Source organism: Tamandua tetradactyla, chromosome 7 (genome assembly GCF_023851605.1).
Source record: "Tamandua tetradactyla isolate mTamTet1 chromosome 7, mTamTet1.pri, whole genome shotgun sequence".
Taxonomy (NCBI): Eukaryota; Metazoa; Chordata; class Mammalia; order Pilosa; family Myrmecophagidae; genus Tamandua; species Tamandua tetradactyla.
The window spans coordinates 68,810,437-68,832,478 of NC_135333.1; the positions used below are offsets into that span (position 1 = coordinate 68,810,437).

The following is a 22,042-nucleotide window of genomic DNA, read 5'->3' on the forward strand; positions in this document are numbered from 1 at the left end:
ACCAAAGTTGTCAGCACCCTGAACAGTACCCATTAAGCAATAACTACCCCTTTGCTCCTGTCTCTCCCAAACCCCTAGTAAGCTATAATCTACTTTCTGTCTCTGAATTTGCATATTCTAGGTATGTCAGTGGAATCGTACAATGCTTGTCCTTTTGTGTCTGGCTTTTTTCACTCAGCCTAATTTTTTCAAGGTTCATCCATGTTGTAGCATGTTTAGAACTTACTTTTTATAGCTAAATAATACTCTATTTTATATAGATACTACGTTTTATTTATCCATTCATCCCTTGATAGACACTTGAGTTTATTATAAATAATGCTTCTTATAAACATTGGAAGACAAATATATGTTCTAGTCCCTGCTTTCAATTCTTTTGGGCATATACCTAAAAGTGGTAGCCCCAGATCATGTGGTAATTCTGTGTTACTGTTTTCCAGAGTGGCTGTACCATTTTACAATCCCACCAACAAGTATTACAAGGGTTTCAATTTCTCCACATTCTCACCAACACTAGTTATTTCCTGTTCTTTTAATAATAGCCATCCTAGTGGCTCTGAAGTGTTATTTCATTGTGGTTTTAGGTTGTGTTTCCCTGATGACTAATGATATTCACCTTCTTTTCATGTGCTTATTGGCCATTTGTATTTCTTCTTTGAAGAAATGTCTAACCAAGTCCTTTGCCCATTTTTAAATTGGATTGTCTTTTTGTTGTAGCAATTCTTTATATAAACATTCTGATTATTAAGCCCTTATCGAATATGTAGTTTCCAAATATTTTCTCCTAGTAAGTTGTCTTTTCACTTTCTTGGTAATGTCCTTTGATGTACAAAAGTTTTTAATTTTGATGTACATTTAATCTGTTTTCTCTTGTTGCTCATGTGTTTAGTGTCATATCTAAAAAATCATTGCCAAATACAAGGACATGAAGGTTTTCCTTTGTTTCTTCTTCTAAGAGTTTTATGGCTTTAGTTCTTATCCATTTTGAGCTAATTTTTGGATATAATGTGAGGGTAAGGCTCCAGTTTCATTCTTCTGCATTTTGATATCCAGTTTTCCCAGTACCATTTGTTGAAGAGGCTATTTTTACCCCATTTAATGTACTTAGGACCCTTGTCGAAAATCATTTGGCCACAGATGTGAGAGTTCATTTTTGAACTCGATTTTATTCTACAATATATCTACCTTTATTCCAGTACCACACTAATTTGATGATTGTGGTTTAGTTAGTAAGTTTTGAAAACAGGCAATGTGAGTCCCCCAACTTTGTTCTTTTTTGAGATTACCTTGGCTATTCTGGGCCCCTTGTAATTTCAAATGAATTTGAGGATTGGTTTTTCCATTTCTACAAAACAGGCTGCTTGAAAGGGAGGGATTGTGTTGAATCTGTAGATCGTTTTGAGTAGTATTGACATTGTAACCATATTAAGTCTTCCAGTACATAAACGTGGGATTTTTTTTTTTTAGGTCTTTTCTGAAAATGTTTTGTAGTTTTTCAGTGTACAAGTCTTTCACATCCTTAGTTAAATTTATAAGTAGATATTTTATTCCTTTAGATGCTGTTGTAAATGGAATTGTTTTCTTAATTTCCATTGTGGATTGTTCATTGCTAGAAACAACTTGTTTTTGCATGTTAATTTTGTACCCTGTAACTTTGCTAAATTCATTTATTAGCTCTACAAGTTTTCTTATGGATTCTTTGTGATTTTCTATATAGAGGATTGTATCATCTATGAATAGAGATAGTTTTACTTCTTCCTTTCCAATTTTAATGCCTCTTTTCTTTTTTTTGCCTCATTGCTATGGGCTTGAACTTCCAACACAATGTTGAATAGCAGGGTTGAAAGTGGGCATTTCTGTCTCATTCCTGATTTTAGGGGGAACACTTGCAATCTCTTATAGAAATGTTGAGTATAGTGTTAGGTATGGGTTTTTTAGAAATATCTTTTATCATGTTGAGAAAGTTCCCTTTTAATCCTATTTTTCTGAGTGTTTTTATCTTGAAAGGGAGGTGGATTTTGTCAAATGACTTTTCTGCATCAGTTGAGATGATTGTGTGTTTCTTGTTTTTTTCTTTCATTCTATGGAGGTGGTGATGTTACATCCTTTTATTTGCTTATGTTGAACCACCTTTGCATTCCTGGGATAAATCCTGTTTAGTCCTGGTATATGATCCTTTTAATATGCTGTTAGATTTTATTTGCTAGTATCTTATCTTGTTAAGGATTTTTGCCTCTATATTCATAAGAAAAATTAGCCTTAATTTTCTTTTTCTTATCATGTCTTTATCTGGTTTGGGTTATTTTAACTTCCTGTGCTAGACCCCATTCTCTGTTCTTGGTCTTGCAAAAATGTCAGAACCTAATCACCCTAGGATTTATTCCTGCGTTTCTTGTGTCTCATTCTCGGTCAGTAAAATGTGGGAAAGGTGGCATGAGGGAAGGGAATGTTTATTAGTAAGGATTGAAAACTTTGGGTGAAAGGTATTTGTTAATACTTTTCAGATATGTATTGATGGTTGTATTGTATTGATATGTATTCAACTCCCAGCATAGGTTACCTGAATGAGCCTTACAGGAAAATAATTTTGTTTAGCTCTCGTTTATTTTTTCTCTCCTCTGAGCAAATAAAGCCTCTCTGGAGTTCAGCTTTTTCCTGTGACCCCATGGGAGTGAATACCTAGGCAGCTGGCCTGAAAAGTCATAGCTAAACACAAATAAGCTTAACTTTGACTAAAGGCCTTGTTCTTTATGTGCCTGGAAGGGCACAAGAATTTAAGAAAAGGAGAGTTGGTATTGGAGTGTCAAACCTCAGACCAATTCGATTTTTGTCTCTCTCAGAATTATATGATGCGCAATGCTGTGCTGGCTGCCATGGCAGAGATGGTACTTCAGGTTTTGAATGGCGATCAACTAGAGGAAGCAGCCCGAGACACCAGAGACCAGTTCTTGGACACCTTGCAAGCCCATGGCCATGATATCAACTCCTTTGTACGGAGTCGTGTTTTGCAGCTCTTTACCCGAATCGTCCAGCAGAAAGTAAGCAACTTTCTACATGATAAAGATAAATGGTGCCCCCAACATACAGGCCAGAAAAAAGAAGAATCCAGTGTTAAAGTTAACTATCTGCCCCAAAGAAGCATCTAGAATTTAAGTCATTACTACTTAACAATTTTACATCATTGAAAAGTATTTTTAGAATTAGTGGGTAGCTCAATTTACAGTCTGTTTCAAGATCATCTTAAGCAGAATGGATAATGTAGGATGTGACCCGATCTTTCTCTTCTTACCCCACATAGGCTCTCCCCCTGACACGTTTCCAGGCAGTGGTATCCTTAGCAGTGGGACGTCTAGCAGACAAGTCCGTGCTAGTATGTAAAAATGCCATCCAGCTGCTGGCCAGTTTTCTAGCCAATAATCCCTTTTCCTGCAAGGTAAGTAGACTTGGCCTACCCGAAAGAGAAGGAAATTAATGGAAAAAGGGATGAAATTATATTATTTAGTGACTAATACTCATTTTACCTTGTTAGCTCAGTGACACTGACCTTGCTGGACCACTGCAGAAGGAGACACAGAAATTACAAGAGATGAGGGCCCAGAAGCAAACTGCAGCTGCCTGTGAGTGACTCTGTACTGCCTAGGAGTCCTCATCCAGACAGCCTTCTCTTTATAGTCAGTAAGCTCCAATGAAAGTGACTAAGGGAGACTCTCTCATTCAGCTGTTGTGCTGGACCCTGAGGAAGAGTGGGAAGCCATGCTGCCAGAGTTGAAATCTACCCTGAAGCAGCTTCTAAAGCTATCCCAGGAAGAAGAGGAGATTCCTGAGGAAATTGCAAATACGGAGACCGTTGAAGAGGTAGAAGCACATATCCATCAGCTGCTTGCCAAAGCTAGTTACAAGTATGTGAAAGAATGGGATGTTTTCTAGTGACCTGTTTGGTTTAGAGAATTAACCTTTGAGAAACTAATACAATATTCTTTGAAATGAACCACACTGAAGGTATGCTGCCACCAGATGGTGGTAGGTGCTTTTACCTGGTAATGGTCTGAATACCAGATGTCAGAGGCATAGTTCACAGTTAAAGTAAGCATGCTTTTATCCTTTTATAAATGTCTAAAGAAAGTACTGAAACAATCAAATAGAAACATTTGACAAAAACACTCCTTCATTTAAAGAACTAAGCCCATAAGTCCAATTCTAGTTGTACAATCTTGAATAAGTTGCTTAAATTTTCTGGCCTCAGTAGTTTCAATATCTGTTGTTGTTTTTTGTTTTGTTTTTAAGTTGTTGATTATATCATATAATCTCTAATGGCTTTCTAATTCAAATTATGAGCTAAGAAGTTACATGAAACTTGCTTATTCCAACCCGAATCTTATCTGCAAATCATCCTAGCCTGAATCCTGGCCTTATAGATAAGATTTCTCCCAGTGTTTTTGTGCCTCTAGAACTTCAAAGCATCTGGGCAACAAAAGCCCTTACAGCTGACAACAGGTACTCTTAAACCTCAACCATATGTTATGTATTTACTTCTTACCTAATTAGGCTATTCAGAAAATGCTGAATACAGTGTGGCTATTTACCCTCTAACTCCCTTATATCTCTGATGTCCTTTTACTTTACTAAAGCAGAAAAAGAGACTTTATATAATTTTACAGTTCCCTGCTTCTTCCTTTAAGCAGGGAATCCCTTCAATTAGAGGAAGGTTTCTTCTCTTAAAAATGTCATCCCCTGCTTCAGAAATTAAATAGATGCTGGGTTGTTTTTAATACTGAGGTTTTTTTGCCTAACAACAAGCAGCTTTTTTTTTCTGCTTTATTAAATAATCTGCTTTAAGTTTGCCTAACTTTTTATGGTTTCTCATCACAGTTGTTTTGGGTATCCTCAGTTTTACACATAAGGCAACAGGCTCAGGTTAGATGGCTTGACCATCATACACACAGCTAGTAAGTGACGGAGCTGGGTCTGAGTCCTCTGAATACAAATGCAGAGTGGTTTTGCCTCCAGCTACAAATTTAAACATGTTAGAACGAACTTTTTTAAATAACTGAGAAAAAAATTTTTAAGCACAAATCTGCTTTTAAAAAGTTAGACAATATGTTCCATTCACATGGTACAGAATTTAAAACTACAAGAGAATATGATATGTTCTGGAGCAGCTAGAAGAAAAAATATGAAACGATTGTATGGTACCTCATGACAAGCTCTGGGATCTATCATGTAACCACTTTTTGAAAAGTGCTTTGAAAACTATTGCTTTTTTATTTCTTTGCGTTGTATATATGTTATAGTATACAATAAAAAAGTTTTAAAAAATTGGTACAAGGAAAAATCCACAAATATTGGGAAACAAAGCACTGACTTCTAAAAAATAAAAAAAAGAGAGAGAGAATATGGCATGAAAAGTTATCTTCCAAATCTGTTTCCCACCTACCTAAGTCCTCTTCCCACTGGGAAGCAATATTATGAGTTTATTGAGCACCTTTCTAGAGTATCTAGTCTAACAATAACTTACAGACCACAGCATTAGAGTCTCATATGTTCTTTTATCCCTTTTTCTGCACAAGTGACAGAATTCTGTACCAGTTGTTCTACCAACTTGCTTTTTTCACTTAATTATATATCTTAGTGGTCTTCTCATATTTATGCATGACTGGCTGCCCCATTATTTTTGTTCCTACATAGAATCCCATTACATAATGTACCATAAACTAATCAGCCAGTTATTGAAAGTGTATTGTTTCCAAACTTCCATTTACCAAAGTTTTCAAACATGTTTGGAATACGTGATTTTTAATTTTAAGAAACCTTATTTGAGTTAAGACTGTATAGTAAGGCCTTATCACTGCAGAAAAAGGAATAGAAGAGTTTTGAGTCTCAACCTTTTAAGAGAAGTGTTCCTTTTCTTGGGGCAGAAGGCTGCATGATACTTTTCTGGGTGCTGAATTGGTGGCAAGTTGGTAATGTGTTCTTTCAGGCAGGCCATCATTCTCACCCGAGCAGCCATTGGCCATTTCCCAGAGTCCAAACTCTTCAGTCATATGGACCCAGAAGAGTCAGAGGAGACCAGGTTTCTGAATCTCTTAGGAAATATCTTCAAAGGTAATTCCTTTTCCTTCTTCAGTCAATAAACATTGCAACTAGTATTTATTGAGCACTTATTTTATACCAGACACTAGCCTAGCTGACAAAGCCTATTGCTGAAAGAGACCAGAGAGGAGTTAGCAGTGCTTTACTGTGGAATGAAGGCAGCCCTCAGGCCTGTGATTAATAGTCTCAGGCTGTCAAAAGATATTTCCAAACCGTAGAGAACTTTTGGAAACTTTTTTGAGAAACAGGCCAAGATTTTTTAGGATAGGTCCTAATTTCACACCTTCCTATTAGGCAAGGAAAATCCAGGGATGTTTATAGCTGTTGAACAAAAACCATCCTGTAATTCTCTAACTTGTCGGCGCAGCAGCATCCACAGAGAAGAATCCCCAGGGACCTGCAGGGGACACAGGCTCAGGACAGACTGTCTGTAAGGACAGACTCAATGTGTTAGAGCCTGAGAAATCCAGGGGAAATGATGACCTGGTGAAGCAGGAGATGTTGGTGCAGTATCTACAGGATGCCTACAGCTTCTCTCAGAAGATTACAGAGGCCATTGGCATCATCAGCAAGATGATGTATGAACACACAACCACAGGTGTGCCTGGTCCCCTTCTGTAAGGATTAGGTGTTGGGGTTGGAAAAAACAACTTTGTCCGTGTTTGAGTCTTTCATTTGATTTGCTTTATATAGCCCATGGAGCTTATGTATTTTTACACATTTAGTATTTCAGGTAAAGGCATTATAGGAAAAATCAGCATACACAAGGAAAATTAGGAAGAATTCCACATGTTGCTCCATTAAGAAAAGTTTTATCTGTAGATATTGGGAGAATTTAGCCAAGCAGATGGGTGACATTTGTGTCTTTCTTTTCAGTGGTACAGGAGGTGATTGAATTCTTTGTGATGGTATCCCAATTTGGAGTACCCCAGGCTCTATTTGGGGTACGCCGCATGCTGCCTCTCATTTGGTCTAAGGAGCCTGGTGTCCGGGAAGCTGTGCTTAATGCCTACCGCCAGCTGTACCTCAATCCCAAGGGGGACTCTGTCAGGTATATGGGGCCTTTGACCTTGTTAACTTTTCTGAGGTCAGCTTTTCACAAAACTTTTCTCTGAAGGAAAGGGGCATCGTTCTAGAAGAGCTGTGAAACCCATAGGCTATAATGGGGTTCTGGGTGGAGTTGAACTTGCAGTGAAGCCCATCCTAAACAGTCATTTGACAGTGGTGGAATAGCCCTAACCTGTTTGCCAGGTTCAACTTCTAGTCTTGATCAGTCCATCACTAGCTTCTTGGAATGCTGTAAAAGTTGGGAGAGCTGGGTAAGTGTTAATGACCCTTGATCTCTGCTATTTCCACAGAGCCAAGGCCCAGGCTTTGATTCAGAATCTCTCTTTGTTACTAGTGGATACCTCAGCTGGGACCATTCAGTGTCTTGAAGAAATTGTAAGTCTCCTCACTTCCTCTTTATTTGTTCAGTCCGTATTAGTGAATGATGACTATGTGTTCAGCAGTTTACTCAGTCCCTTGAGCAAGTATAAGACTATTTGCTTTCAGGTTCCCAACTTGAACCAAAAAGTGTAGTTGGTAGTAAAAAAAGATAAAATATTAATAGAACAATGCAACAGGTTTTTAAGTAAATGTCCAAATAATTAGCACGTGTAATGATGGTAGTAGTAGAAATATAATAACAGCAATACTTAGTAGCATTAGCATTTTACTTGTATAAATTTGTTTAATCCTCACAACAATCCTAAGAGTTAGCATTATAATTGCATTTACAATAAGAAAACTGAGGCAAAGGGAGGTTAAGGAACTTGCCCTATTATAGCTAGTTGGTGGTAAAATTGAGATACAAATTCCATTTACAAGAACTCCAGAAAACATATTTCTGTGCTACATTGAGGAGCACATAGTAGGGTAAAGAGCAGTGTGGATGTGAGGTGGAATAGTCTATAAAGTCTAGGACTTTAACCTCATTACCTTGGGACCCCCCAACATTTTAGTGAGGTGAATCGGCTTTTAAAGCATCTGGATTATAGGGGTAAAGGTGGAAGGTGGTACTGACCACCAGCTTCCACTGGCAGGAACACTGCTGCCAAGCCACATTTTTCTCTTCACTGGGTAAAAGAAAAGAGCCTGATGATGGCAACTGGCCTAAGGTTTCATAGGCTAGCTACTGGTCAGGAACACCTACAGTAGACAAAGGAGATCTGTTCCAAAATAATCCGCAGGCATGTGACGTGCTGGGACAGATGTTTGGGGAGACGAGTACAGCAGTGGCATACCTGATGGTTGCAGAGAAGAGGCTAAAGACAGGAAGGTCACTGGAGGATGCTGTGGGTGGGCAGTGACAAGGGGCTGGGGCAGTAGCCACAGAAGTGAATTGGGTAGAAGATGCATTTTAAAGGAAGAATCAGGTCTAAATGACTGATTGTTAAAAATTAGGTGACTAAGTTTTAAGCATCTGTGAATAAGAGGGTTGGGAACACTGGCAAAGTGAAAAGGCAGGGAAAGATGATGACTTCCATTTTATACATGTTCAGTTTGTGGAAACAGCAAGAAAACCTACTAGAAATCTCCAGAATGTAGGCAGAACTATAGATCCAAATGGAACTCAAGAAAGGTCAGTTTCAATGACATCTGAATAGAACTAATTTTGGTGGCAAGAGAATAGGAAAGTAGCAGAGAATGGAGAGAGATGTACCTCCCCAAACTCCTACTTTATATTTTAAGCTTCATTTTTCCTTTTCCATTCCTAAGTATTGCTTTTATCTACTTCAGTTGTCAAAATTTTCTAGAGAGGTGAACCCAAGGTTAGGGGGAATTGTTATTTTTGAAACTGAAAATTGCCCTGAGCTGTTTTTCTTTCTCATCAGCTCTGTGAGTTTGTGCAGAAGGATGAATTGAAACCATCAGTGACCCAAATGCTGTGGGAGCGTGCAACTGAGAAGGTCCCCTGCTCTGCTCTGGAGCGCTGTTCCTCCATCATGCTTCTTGGGATGATGGCACGGTAAGGCTCCCATCCAGACAGGAGGTAAAATGGAAAAGGAAAATAAGGTCGTGAGAAGGTTCCCTTTCCTTCAGTATTGGCAGGCCCAGCAGAGCTAAAAGTTGATATGTGAGTCAGCTACTAAATGGAAAATAAACTAGTAAAAGTACCAGCCCCTCTAAGTAGAAATAATGGGATTCAGAGGGGCTGGGCCTGTGTCAGAGCCTTCCTAGAGTGTTCTGACCTTTAGAAGTCCTTCACTGGGTGCTGGTTCCTATCCCCATCAGCACTGTCCCCACACCACAGCCCTAGCTAGTGATGTCATGACTGGTTTTAACTCTCAGTCTTCCTTTCCCTAGAGGAAAACCAGAAATTGTGGGAAGCAACTTAGACACACTGGTAAGCATAGGGCTGGATGAGAAGTCTCCACATGACTACCAGCTGGCCCAGCAGGTGTGCCATGCCATTGCCAGCATCTCTGACAGGAGAAAGGTATGTGTGATGGTCATGTCCAAGCTGAGGAGAATGAAGATGCTCTTGCCCACCTTCTACACACAGCCTCATTCTGTCTTTTTTTGCTGTTTTTCTGCAGCCTTCTCTAGGCAAACGTCACCCTCCCTTCCGGCTGCCTCAGGAACACAGGTTGTTTGAGCAACTGCGGGAAATGGTCACAAAAGGTGAGCTGTCAAGAAGGGCCTTGATTCCCGGTGCCTGCACGTTCAAATAAAAGGGCCTTGGGCAAAACTAGGTCCTTTCTCTGCAGTAGGCAGCTACTTCCTCCTCCTGTACAGGCTTTGTCCACACAAACCCACTTTGGATTCCATTCAAAGAGGTGGCAGTGACCCTAATTTACCAGCTGGCAGAGGGCCCTGAGGTGATCTGTGCCCAGATACTGCAGGGCTGTGCAAAGCAAGCCCTGGAGAAGTTGGAGGAGAAAAGTACCACCCAGGAGGACCCAAGTAAGTAAGGCAGGAGGGCTCATGAGTCCAAGGGGGACAACCAACTTCTACTGCCTTCCCTGCCAGCCCAGAAGCCACTGTCATCACCACTTTATACAACAGCACCTCACCCCCCTCAGTCCACACTATCTCATTTGCCAAGAAAGAGAAAAGTGTCAAGAGGACTTTTTGTCACTCAAATTGGACCAATTACAACCCCTATTCCCCCACCTCCATCTCTTGCTTCTTCAATAGTTTGAGTAGTATGTGAGCTAGAATAACATAAATAAAAACAAGATTCAGGGTCCTTGATTGTCTTTTTCTCCCTTCTGTCCCTCTCCTCCTCCTCCAGAGGAGACCCCTATGCTCCCCACTTTCCTGTTGATGAACCTGCTGTCCCTGGCTGGGGATGTGGCTCTGCAGCAGTTGGTCCATTTGGAACAGGCAATAAGTGGAGAGCTTTGTCGGCGCCGAGTTCTTCGGGAAGAACAAGAACACAAGACTAAAGAGCCAAAGGAGAAGGTGAAGGAAGGAAGCACCTGGCATTTGCTAATATTCACGTCTCGATTATTTCCCAAATTTATTTCATGACCTCTGGCCATTTATATTTCCTTTTGGGAATCTCAGCTTCTCTATTAAATAGAGTGAAATATCTCTGCCTCTTTGCTGCTAATACTCTGGGAAAGATTAGTATGAACAAAGATGGAACAGTCAATCCATGATGACCCAGGAAAGAAAGTTTTGGGTAAATATAGATTATCTAGTTAGAAACTTCAGCATAAAATATACACTCTGTTGGAGGCAGTATTATAACATGCACACACCACCCCCTCTCCTGCCCCTGGCACCTGATGGGACCCTTTTATTCTCCACATTAAAGACAATGATGTCTTGCAGACATCCAGAGCCCTGCAGCAATGGAATAAGGTGATCTTGAACCATTGTCTGGCATGATTCTTTCTGTTACCATATATAGGATTTTAGGTCTTCTATGAAGATTAGTTTAAGAAATGTAGAAACATGCTTTGGCAACTTACAAACAGAGGGAGCCTCCTTCTCTTCAAATTTAATTCAGGAGTCTTTTCTCTTTTATAGACATGCTTGGCAATTCTATGAATGGTTTTTGCCGAATTTGCCTTTCCCAGAACCATTTGTGCTGGGCAAAATGAAGTCTAAGATGGGATAAAAATGTTGTCTCTGATCACCTATGATCCCCTGCTTCTTTCCTTTCAGAATAATAGCTCTGAGACTGCCATGGAGGAGGAGCTGGGGCTGGTTGGGGCTACCGCAGATGACACAGAGGCAGAATTGATCCGTAACATCTGTGAGGTGGAACTGTTGGATGGTAAGAATTACAGAGTGAAAAATAAGAATTGCTGATAACCTTCTCTCCAACTGAGATAACTTGTGCCAAACCCAGAATTGTCCTTCCATCAGGCAAACAGGTATTGGCTGCCTTTGTTCCACTTCTGCTTAAAGTTTGCAACAACCCAGGCCTCTACAGCAACCCAGATCTCTCTGCAGCTGCTTCACTTGCCCTTGGCAAGTTCTGCATGATCAGGTAGGCCTGGCATTTGGGACTGCCTTCTCAAGGAGGATAGGGATAATGTGGCTTCTCTGATGATCTTCTCCTTGCCTTTAGTGCCACTTTCTGTGACTCCCAGCTTCGTCTTCTGTTCACCATGCTAGAAAAGTCCCCACTCCCCATTGTCCGGTCTAACCTCATGGTAGCCACTGGGGATCTAGCCATCCGCTTCCCCAACCTGGTCGACCCCTGGACACCTCATCTATATGGTCGGTAAGAGATCACTCATAATGCTGCAGCAGTTCATAAGAGCTCTGGGAGTCTTCGGTTGAGTGAGGATGAGAACCAAAAGACTGTATTCTCCAGGTGGAGTACATGTTATACTTGACTTATACACGTCCTTGACTAAGTACAACCCTAAGGATGTTGACTCCTGTCTTAAAGCCTCTGCCACAAGCTTGGTCTCTTTGCCCAACTCCAGTTTTCTACTCTAGCTGGCTTTCTAACTGCTTTCAGAATGGCAACTTATAGGGTAATCGGTTTCTGTTCTGGGCCTTTCTTGCCAAGTATTAGGGCACAACCTAACAATTTGAGATGTCTTTCCTAGCCTGCGGGACCCAGCTCAGCAAGTGCGGAAAACAGCAGGGCTGGTGATGACGCACCTGATCCTAAAGGATATGGTGAAGGTGAAGGGGCAGGTCAGTGAGATGGCCGTGCTGCTTATTGACCCTGAGCCTCAGATTGCTGCCCTGGCCAAGAACTTCTTCAATGAGCTTTCCCATAAGGTGAGGAAGCAGAGAGGCATTGAAGACTTGCCACAAAGGGAATAGGTAGGTTGCTTCATCCCTTTAATACAACTCTATCTCTTACAGGGCAATGCAATCTATAATCTCCTTCCAGATATCATCAGCCGCCTGTCTGACCCTGAGGGTGGGGTGGAGGAAGAGCCTTTTCACACCATCATGAAGTACAGTTCCTTGGACCTTAACACCAGGATTTTTATGCAGCACAGTAGAAAAGCAGAGACTTCGAATTTGAATTCTAGCTCTGCTACTTTTTAGCTGTGTGGCCTCCAATAATAACAGCCTCTCTGTGCCTATTTCTTCCTCTGTAAAACATGACTAATAATACTTAGTTTTCTTGAGAAAAATAAGATGAAGTTTCTAACATGGTGGCAGGCACTTAGTACTTCCTAAGTGGCACCTGTTCTTCTTAATTTGTTTGTAGTGAAAATGGGGGTGGCGGGGGGGGGGATCCTTCTCTGGGATATGGGAGGAAACAAGAGGAACAGTAACAGTGAGGCAAGCAGCAGCACTATCAGAGAAGTCTCCTGCTAAGGCAAGAGCATGACAAAGAAGGCTGGTGCTAGATTGAGGGTACAGATTGGTTTTAGTGGATGAGGACAGGGCTGCCTCTGGGAAATCACAGTCTTGTCTCCTTTTTCTGCAGGCAGCTTCTCTCCTACATCACCAAGGACAAGCAGACTGAGAGCCTAGTGGAGAAGCTTTGCCAGCGGTTCCGCACAGCCCGGTATGCTGCCCTTCCAAAGAGTTCCTGGTGTTGAGTGGAGCCCTAAGGGTCTCCGTTCCCGCCAGTGGCATCCCTGGGTCTGTAGGCGCTTCATGTAGGAAGGATGGGCCTTTATGTCCTGGCTCTCTGGTCCTCACAAAGCCCATCCCATCTGTAGAACTGAGCGGCAGTACCGGGACCTGGCCTACTGTTTGTCACAGCTGCCCCTCACAGAGCGAGGCCTCCACAAGATGCTTGACAATTTTGGTTGCTTTGGAGATAAGTTGTCAGACGAGGCTGTCTTCAGTGCTTTTTTGTTGGTTGTGAGCAAGCTGCGGCGTGGGGCCAAGCCTGAGGGCAAGGTGAGCAGCTTGGGGACACCTCAGCACCTGCTGGGAGCCGGTCCTGGTTAATGCATTCTGCCCCCACTAAGCAGTGTTCTGGGGCCTCTTGTCACTCACACTGATGACAACCAAGTCAACCAGTAACCTGGAACCAGATCTTTCTGTCTCCAGCCCCTGTTTCTTTTTATTAATCATACAAAGAACTGTTTGCAGGCCTGCTCTTAATATCCCTTTTTCCCTCCAGGCTGTCATTGATGAATTTGAGCAGAAGCTTCGGGCCTGTCATACCAGAGGTCTGGATGCAATGGAGGACCTTGAGATTGGACAAGGACTTCTATCAGGCACCAAGAAACAGTCCACTGGTATGTGAAGTAGCCCCAGGGAGAGACCAGGCCAGGTTCTCCCTAAGACAGAAGTTGCACCTGCAGCTCACTGTATTTTTGTTTAACTCCTGTTTTCTGCCTTTCCTAGTCTCTAGGCGCCAGCATCTGGCATCTGCTGCCTCGGACAATGACTTTGTCACACCTGAGCCTCGTCGTACTACCCGTCGGCATCCAATCACCCAGCAGCGATCTACTAAAAAGAAACCCAAAATTGTCTTCTCAAGTGATGAGTCCAGCGAGGAAGGTATGACGCTCCCTCCTGGATTAGCCCCAGAAAGAGCTTAAGTGGGTGGGCCTGCTGTGGAAGTCCAACTGAGGCTATTCCCTCTGCCTCACTCACCGATGGTACTCCCCCACACGCTTCTGTGGTGTGGCCTAGGGCCTCCCGTTTGTTCTGTGAATATATTTTGCACCATCTTTGTGACTCAGCTTTTTCTTACTCCTCCAATTCTTTCAATAGAGCTTTCAGCAGAGCTGATAGATGATGAGACACCCAAGAAAACCACCCCCATCCGCCGAGCATCCACTCGCAGGCACAGGTCCTGAGAGGTCATCTTGCCTTTTCCCATACCTGCTGTGCAGGGTGTCTTATGGGGTGACCTGGAACGCCATTCCCCTTGTAAAATATTTATTTGCCTGTCTCCTTGTTTTTAATGCATAACTGATCTTGATAACGCAAAGCACTTCTCTTAAACCAGCCTACCTAAACTGAGGTGCTGCCATTTTGGAATATATGTTTGCTAGTTTCCTTGTTTTCTAATGAATAAATTGTTTTATGTACTTTTAGACATTTTTCCTAAGCATCTCTTGTTTCCTCTCTCACACCAATGCAGATTCAAGGTTATCAATCCAGAAAAGAAAGAGGATAAGGTTCCCAAGGGTCCTGGAGCCTGTCTCAAGATCTCAGACAAGTTTCATGCTCCCTCAGTTTCTCTTCTTTCCCTTCTCAGCGGCACTTCCCTGCACAGGCAGCAAGACCGCTCTGCTGTGGACAATTCCACCAGACTCCAGAGCAGCAGTTCTTAATTTGGGAGGTGGTTTTGTCCCCCAAGGGATATTTGGCTATGTCTGGGTGGGTACTAGCATCTAACAGGCAGAGGCCAGGGAGGTTGCTAAGCATTCCACAGTGCACAGGACAGCAACAAAGAATTATGTGGACTCAAATTTCAATATTGCTGAGATGGAGAAACCCTGCTCTAGACCAAACCCCCACCCTCAACTCTAAAGAGAGGTAACTGACTTGGCTGTACTGAGGACTGTGGATCATGATGCCCTCCAGCTCTAGAAGGAGGCAAGGTCTGACAACCAGGGGTTCCTCAAGTTTACAGGGGCTGCAGGAGACACAACCCCTCAGGCGCAGGCCACGCTGCTAAGCATGCTGCCCCCCAAAGCTACTCCCCAAGTCTGGTCTCTGCTGAGTCACCTGGGCCAGGAGGCAGAGAGCCTGTCATGACGCCACTGATGTCTGCTGTCATGACAACAGCAGACTGCAGCAGTAATAAGCCCTGGGCACTAAGCACAGTTTTATCTTTTGGCGGAGGACAGTAATGAAGAAACTGACAAGCAAATGGGAAGATGGTACCATAGCACTGTGATTTGAGCATGGAGGGGCTCTTATTGGCACTTGGTGGGGAAAAGGAACATAATGCTGAGTCTCCTGCCTGTGCAGGTGCTTCTTGCATTTCAAGCTCCAAAATGCTCCCAGTGGAGTGTGGGGTGGTGCTTCCTCCCACTACCACCACCCTCACCAGCCCGAGCATCCCTTTTCCCTGCTGTCTTGCTGTTCTTGCTGTTTGGTTAAAGTAGACACAGCCATGGCTGCAGGCCCCAAGGAGGGCAAGCGAACCCAGAAAGGGAAGGGACTGGGGCTGCAGGGGGGGTTGTGGCAGGATGCTCCCTACCTTTTAAGCAAAGGTCGGCTAAACTTAGCCACTGGCTCTTCAGCTCCAAGGGCAGGGGGCTGGTCTCAGGTTACACTGAGCAGCTGAGGCCCCAGCATCCCCACTCCCCACCCCACCCCCAAGCTCCAGCCCTCCCTCCATCCTCAGCTCACATAGCTGGCATAGCCCTGGCTCCCTCTGGGAGGGAAAGAGATCTCTTCCACATCTGGGGGCGGGGGGGGGGGGGGGGTGAGTAAGGGCTGTTCCTGCCATGTACCCAAGACCATTTTTCCCCCTACTGGACTGCTGGCCCTGCCCCCAACATTCCCTGGGACCCAGCCGGTGATGGAGAGTCCCTGACTCCGGGGCTTGCTTGCACGTCCCAGGACGGGGAGGGACTTCCGCCCTCACGTCCAGCTCTCTGCAGTGGGGTGGAGGGAGTGAAAGGGACACTGTCTCCCCGCCTGGGCAGCAAACTTCAGCTTCCCAAGTGTGACTCTGTGGGAGGCCACTAGTCCAGCCCTAACCAGTGGTCCCCACCCCCTGCCCCCCTGTTCCCTCCTGGAGGAGGGGCAGCTGGTGCACACAGGACCTGGTTTGTCTGCCCCAATTATCAGGTCTCCTGCCCAAGCAGCAGGACACGGTGACCTTCAGTGCAGAAACCTCCCCCTCAAGTCGTCTCTCAAGCCTCCCTCTCAAGGGCCTCCAGGATTCAGTGCCCAGCCCAGGAACCCGGTCCAAAGAGCCTAGGAGCCAGGGGATGAGGAGGGGAAATGGGGGCAGGCAAGGCCCCACTCGAGGTGGACTGGCCCCTCCCGGGCCTTTTCCTCAGCTGTTCCTGTGTCACTACCGAAGAGCCTAGAGGAGAGGTTCCTCAGCCTTCCCGCCTCTCAACCTTTGAAATAAAGGGAGGAGGCTGGCTACGTGCAGCTCCGGGCTGTCCCGGGGTCCCGCTCTAGCCCCATATCTCACCAGCTCCAAAAGTCCTCCCGTTTCATCTGTACAGCGACTTCAACGTCCCTGACTCCTGGGGGTCCTCAGTTCCCGCCAGAGCCCCCCATCCTCGAGTCCAGAGGCCCTTGCAGGCCCACAGTCCCGTCCTGGGGACTATTATCGACCCCCACCCCACCTGGCGGATTTCACTCCGCTCCTCTTCTTTGTCCCGGAGTCCACATGCTTGATGCATGCCGGCTGGAAGAAGGCGGGTCCAAAAAAAAAAAAAGAAAAGAAGCGCCCGTCTACTCGCAGGTTTACGGGCGCACGTAGCTCAGGCCTCCGCGCCCTTGGGCAAGGGACTGGGCTGGCAGAGCGGGAGGTGGGGCCTGCGTCCGCGACGCCCACCGCCCCCTCCTTTCTATAAATTGAGACCGCACGCTCCCCGGATGCTCTCTGCTCCTACCCGCTAGACAGACAGCCGCATCTTTCCGTGCAGTGCCAGGTGAAAAGGGAAGAGCTGCGAAAGGCTCGTGGGTGGTTCTGGAAGGGGAAGAAGGAGTGGGGCGCGCGGCCGGGGTTTGGCTGGATGGACCGGCGCTGGGTCCGGAACAGGCCTGGATCCGGCATGCCCGCATTGCAGGGGGGACAGGACGTGAAGAAGCGCGGCGTGGGAATGGTGGCCGCGAGCTGGGGGGAGGGGGGAAGAGAGGCTCCAGCACCCTTCAGCGCGTGCCGAGCTGGGGAGGGAGTGCCAGCTGATGCCCGTCTTCCTCTTCCCACACAGCCACATCTCTGAGGCACGATGGTGAAGGTCGGAATAAACGGGTGAGTTGCTGGGCGGGGTAGGGTGGGGGGGCTTAAGTTCCTCAGCCCTGGGCTGTAACCCCTACCGAATGGTCTGTAGGTCTTACCTGTCCTGGGTCTCTATAATCGCGAGGGGAGGGGGGGGGTGAGTGGGTGAGTGGGATGACCGTGCCCTCCCCCCCCCCATACACACACACAAGGAGAACTCAAGGTCAGCTTTCTGACCTGGGCAGGCAACCGCCCCAAACGCTTTGGGTCCTTCATCTTGCGCCTCATGTAACTCCGCCCCTGCGGAGAGGAGCCGTCCAGAACCTTCCACTCAACCCGACTCAGATAAACAGGAGAGTCCCGGATCCATCCTCATAAACCACTAACGCTTTCTTTCCTTTCCCGCCCTGCGGGTCACGTGCCAGGGGCGGAATCCCCCTCCCCCCACCAGCCTCCCCACCTACCCGGCCCGGTACTCCACCGGGGATGGAAAGAGCACAGCTTGCTGCCTACGGGCTGGGAGGTTTCATTTGCCGTAACCCAGCGGCCATGTTGCAACTGGGAAGGAAATGAATGAACCGCCGTTAGGAAAGCTTCCTTAGCTCTATCAGTCTTCCTCTTTACTTGCCTGTGACTAACCCTCCTGCTGCTTCTGCTTCAGTGGGGTGGAGTCTTTTATTCGGTAAATGAGGTGAGGCAATGCTTTCCTGATGGCCAACCAAAGAGAGCGAACCTCACAACTAAATCCTCTGACCACGTTAGCCCCAGACCATCCCTTAAGCCTCCAGCCAGATTTTCCTCTCAAGGATGATGCTTTTCCTAAGCAATTATCTGATAAACCAAATAAACAGCTTTATAGGGGATCCTCTTGATTTTCTTTTTTAAGGTGTAATAGCTGTGGCTCAGTGCCAAACTGGGGGAGCTGAGTCATGGGCAGCTAGAGAGTTCCACTGTAAAATGGCTCCTGTAGGTGCAGCCCCTTCTCTCACTCTGGCTCCCCTCACAGCCCTTCTCTTGCCATCCATGCCTAGAGCTGACCCCAGTGCTAAAGGCTACTACTGTAAAGGTCACAAGGAGGATTAGGTATCTGCAGACCATGGGAATCCTGCCGTTCTCCCCATTCCATCTTCCAGAAACCAGATCTCTCCCACTCCACACTAATCTGAAGTTAAATATAGCTGCCTGACCTTTCTGTAGCTGGGGGCCTGGGCTTCTCTCTTATTCCCACTACCCCGCACACATCTGTTGCTACCACTCCTGGTTTTTGGAGAAGAGCTAGGAAGCACAGTGACAAATCTGAGCCCTGGAGTTGGGGGGAGTTGAAAGACAGCATTTCTCAATTCCTTTCCTGTTTGCAGGAGGGACTTGGAGAAGGGGTGGGCTTACCCTATCCAGTTAATCTCTAACCCCTAACCCTGCCCTTTGAGCCTGGTGGTGCTGACTGCAAAGGTCTTTTCTCCCTGGAGGGTGTAGCTTGAAGCTGGGCCAGGCAGGATCAAGCATTCCCAGGACATAGAGGGGGTGACAAATGCCACATGCCAGGCGTGTGCCCAGATTGTGGGTGGCAGTGGCAGTATCCTGCAATGTCGCTTCTTAAAGGGTTTCAAAGAATGGGGTGGAGGGGGGCAGGAGGGATAAGCAAGGCTTTCTGCCTGAACACCTCTTGGGAAGGTTAAGGAGCGCTTACTTGATGGCCAAGCTATAAAGCCAGGTTGGCCTGGCATGGTTGCCTAACGTAGATAAAATTAGACCTCTTGGAATTTTCTGGAGGTAGGAAATGCCATGTGTTGCTCTCTTTAACTGGATGAGGTGGCTCAGGGTCACTTCCCTACCCAAGAGAATTCTAATTCTCTCTACTCCTTTCCTCACACCTCACCCCACCACCCTCAGATTTGGCCGTATTGGACGCCTGGTCACCAGGGCTGCTATACTCTCTGGCAAAGTGCAGGTTGTTGCCATCAATGACCCCTTCATTGACCTTAACTACATGGTGAGTGCCATCTGTGCAGCTCGGGGAGGGAAGGAGCCTGGCCCAGGGCAGCCCCCTGATGGCTTCTCTTCGTCCCCCAGGTCTACATGTTCCAGTATGATTCCACCCATGGCAAGTTCAAAGGCACTGTCAAGGTTGAGAATGGGAAGCTTGTCATCAATGGGAGTCCCATTACTGTCTTCCAGGAGTGAGTTGGGGAGATAAGCCAGGAAGAAATTTGATTGGGGAGTTAGTAGGGCAGGGTGACCTCTTTGGGTATAGCATGCCTTCTGTCCCAGAACTTTGTCCTGTTCCTCCCTCATAGGCGAGATCCCACCAACATCAAATGGGGTGATGCTGGTGCTGAATATGTTGTGGAGTCCACTGGTGTCTTCACAACCATGGAGAAGGCTGGGGCTCACTTGAAGGGTGGCGCCAAAAGAGTCATTATCTCTGCACCTTCGGCTGATGCCCCCATGTTTGTGATGGGCGTGAACCATGAGAAGTATGACAACTCCCTCAAGATTGTCAGGTGAGGATGGCCACGGGGACCACGGGACAGAAGGGGGTCAGTCGGTGCTGCATGTTATGGATTGGGCATGTTTCCCTCTGACCTGCCTCCCTCTTTTCAGCAATGCTTCCTGCACCACCAACTGCCTGGCCCCCTTGGCCAAGGTCATCCATGACAACTTCGGCATTGTGGAGGGACTCATGGTACCAGACCCAGGATTGGATCCCCCCCCTCCCCCTTCCGTAGACAGGGCCCAAGGCTATGGAATAATGGGGATCTGTGGGGTTGATCCAAGTCCCTTTGCTCCCTGAGTCCTCCTACAGGTTAGAGGGAGGAGGTTGAGGGGTGGTGAGCCCTGTGTAGGCCCTTTATTCCCTTTGTGTTTCCAGACCACCGTCCACGCTGTCACTGCCACCCAGAAGACTGTGGATGGCCCCTCAGGGAAAATGTGGCGTGATGGCCGTGGCGCTGCCCAGAATATCATCCCTGCATCTACTGGCGCTGCCAAGGCGGTGGGCAAGGTCATCCCAGAGCTGAATGGGTAAGGTTCTCTTGCCGCTGTCTTGGGGCACCTGGAGGCAGGTAGAGCCAGGAGGCTGAAGTTAACCCTGTTTTCCCTGTGGCCACAGGAAGCTCACTGGCATGGCCTTCCGCGTCCCCACCCCCAACGTGTCCGTCGTGGATCTGACCTGCCGGCTGGAGAAAGCGGTACGTTTGAGATGGAAAGGCTTTGGTGGGCAGTGGCAATGTTGGAACTTCATGGACTAACCCTTTCATTTTTATCTTACTAGACCAAGTACGATGACATCAAGAAGGTGGTAAAGCAGGCTTCAGAGGGCCCCCTGAAGGGCATCCTGGGCTATACTGAGGACCAGGTACTGAGAATGGGGAGCTCGGTGTCTCCGTGGCTCCACCAAGCAAGGCCAGTTCCCATACTTAGCCCTCTCCCACTCCCCAGGTTGTCTCGAGCGACTTCAATAGTGACACCCACTCTTCCACTTTTGATGCTGGGGCTGGCATTGCCCTCAACGACCACTTCGTTAAGCTCATTTCCTGGTATGTACATGGCACATGAGAAAGTGCTTAAGAGCTTGGTGCCCTCTGGTGGAAACTCAGAAAATAGCCCTTACCACCTCACTACTCTTCTAGGTATGACAATGAATTTGGCTACAGCAACAGGGTGGTAGACCTTATGGTCTACATGGCATCCAAAGAGTAAGAGCCCCTGGACAACCAGCCCCAGCGACAGCATGGAGAGGAAGAGAGGCTGTCAGCTGCTGGGGAGTCCTGGCCCCACTCGATCCCCCAGTACTGAGAATCGCCCATCCTCTAGTTTGCATCCCAGACCCCCTGAAGAAGGGGGGGCTGAGAGCCCTACCTTGTCATGTACCATCAATAAAGTTTACCCAGCCAACGCTTTTGTCTCTTCTATCTTACCCTCAGGCCTTAGGGTAAAGGGGAGGAGAGCTGGGGTAAATACAACTGGAAGGCTGAGAGCCCAGGAAATAAAAGGTATAGTTGTTCTTAATACCTCTTATTAATAAACCCACTTATCTGTTCTCACTGTAGGGAGAAGCTAAGCCTTGATTTGCTCTCAGTGGTACAGGAAGCCCCAGAGGGCTTTGGAGTCAGTCCATGTGGCCCTTGTCAGGTTACTTCTCCAGAGTAGTACATAGAGCCTAGATGGAGCCAAACCTCCAGGTTTCGTATTCCAGCTAGCTCACTCACAGCTAGGAAGTCCTCAGCACCTCATCTGCAAAGTGCGCTTCTATGAAGGCCCAGTTCCCCAGGTCTTCGGAAGGATTAAACTGGGTGCACCACATAGAGCACCTGGAGGCCCAGCCAGCACAAAGTGGCTGTATAGTGTCAATCCGGAGAGGGGTTACTGCCACCCTTGGTGGGGGGGAGAAGGTGAGCAGAGGATGGGAGGAGTTCTGGCCCATCAGGCCCATGTGAGAAACGCTCATCACCATCCTCACATGGGCCGAGGGGCCAAGTGTGCAGGCTTTGGGGGTCAGTGGCCCTGAGTGCAAATATTTAACTGCCATTTCAGGCTCAAATTACTTTGAGCAAGTTACCTCCCTGGGTCTTACTTTCCACATGTTCATTTATAAAATGGAGATGATGGAAAATAACTGTCCCTCTTAGGTGTTAGGAGAACTATGCAGCTAATACC

General features: G+C 46.4%; 2 protein-coding genes across 4 annotated transcripts in view; both read left to right on the plus strand.

Moving 5' to 3' along the window:
- NCAPD2 (non-SMC condensin I complex subunit D2) overlaps window positions 1–14,564 on the plus strand; it is a 29,454-nt gene extending 14,890 nt beyond the window's left edge. For 2 of the 3 annotated variants that reach the window (XM_077169791.1, XM_077169792.1), the window contains exons 10-32: window positions 2,841–3,038; window positions 3,299–3,433; window positions 3,530–3,617; window positions 3,719–3,899; window positions 5,978–6,102; window positions 6,458–6,688; window positions 6,967–7,141; window positions 7,449–7,533; window positions 8,967–9,100; window positions 9,439–9,571; window positions 9,672–9,756; window positions 9,871–10,038; window positions 10,370–10,539; window positions 11,251–11,362; window positions 11,455–11,578; window positions 11,660–11,815; window positions 12,150–12,327; window positions 12,415–12,509; window positions 12,992–13,072; window positions 13,230–13,413; window positions 13,640–13,757; window positions 13,867–14,022; window positions 14,239–14,564. In XM_077169791.1, coding sequence (XP_077025906.1) covers window positions 2,841–3,038; window positions 3,299–3,433; window positions 3,530–3,617; window positions 3,719–3,899; window positions 5,978–6,102; window positions 6,458–6,688; window positions 6,967–7,141; window positions 7,449–7,533; window positions 8,967–9,100; window positions 9,439–9,571; window positions 9,672–9,756; window positions 9,871–10,038; window positions 10,370–10,539; window positions 11,251–11,362; window positions 11,455–11,578; window positions 11,660–11,815; window positions 12,150–12,327; window positions 12,415–12,509; window positions 12,992–13,072; window positions 13,230–13,413; window positions 13,640–13,757; window positions 13,867–14,022; window positions 14,239–14,324 — 3,198 coding nt within the window. In that variant the 3' untranslated portion in view covers window positions 14,325–14,564. The remainder of the gene's footprint in view (window positions 1–2,840; window positions 3,039–3,298; window positions 3,434–3,529; window positions 3,618–3,718; window positions 3,900–5,977; window positions 6,103–6,457; window positions 6,689–6,966; window positions 7,142–7,448; window positions 7,534–8,966; window positions 9,101–9,438; window positions 9,572–9,671; window positions 9,757–9,870; window positions 10,039–10,369; window positions 10,540–11,250; window positions 11,363–11,454; window positions 11,579–11,659; window positions 11,816–12,149; window positions 12,328–12,414; window positions 12,510–12,991; window positions 13,073–13,229; window positions 13,414–13,639; window positions 13,758–13,866; window positions 14,023–14,238) is intronic. The other variant, XM_077169793.1, reaches the window with a different exon arrangement.
- A 2,405-nt stretch (window positions 14,565–16,969) lies between these two features.
- Window positions 16,970–21,280, plus strand: GAPDH (glyceraldehyde-3-phosphate dehydrogenase). Its single transcript, XM_077169809.1, has 11 exons — window positions 16,970–17,096; window positions 17,379–17,419; window positions 19,277–19,376; window positions 19,457–19,563; window positions 19,681–19,887; window positions 19,988–20,069; window positions 20,256–20,407; window positions 20,496–20,574; window positions 20,658–20,741; window positions 20,825–20,922; window positions 21,016–21,280. The coding sequence occupies exons 2-11, from the start codon at window positions 17,397–17,399 to the stop codon at window positions 21,083–21,085; spliced, it is 1,002 nt and encodes a 333-aa protein (XP_077025924.1). The 5' UTR covers window positions 16,970–17,096; window positions 17,379–17,396; the 3' UTR covers window positions 21,086–21,280.
- Window positions 21,281–22,042: the final 762 nt, after the last annotated feature.

Excerpts from the sequence above, each read along its gene's own strand:
- GAPDH (XM_077169809.1), top strand. The coding sequence starts at position 17,397 with ATGGTGAAGGTCGGAATAAACGG. Across the intron at positions 17,420-19,276 it reads GTGAAGGTCGGAATAAACGG|ATTTGGCCGTATTGGACGCC; the intron begins GTGAGTTGCTGG and ends CACCACCCTCAG. Across the intron at positions 20,575-20,657 it reads CCTGCCGGCTGGAGAAAGCG|ACCAAGTACGATGACATCAA; the intron begins GTACGTTTGAGA and ends TTATCTTACTAG.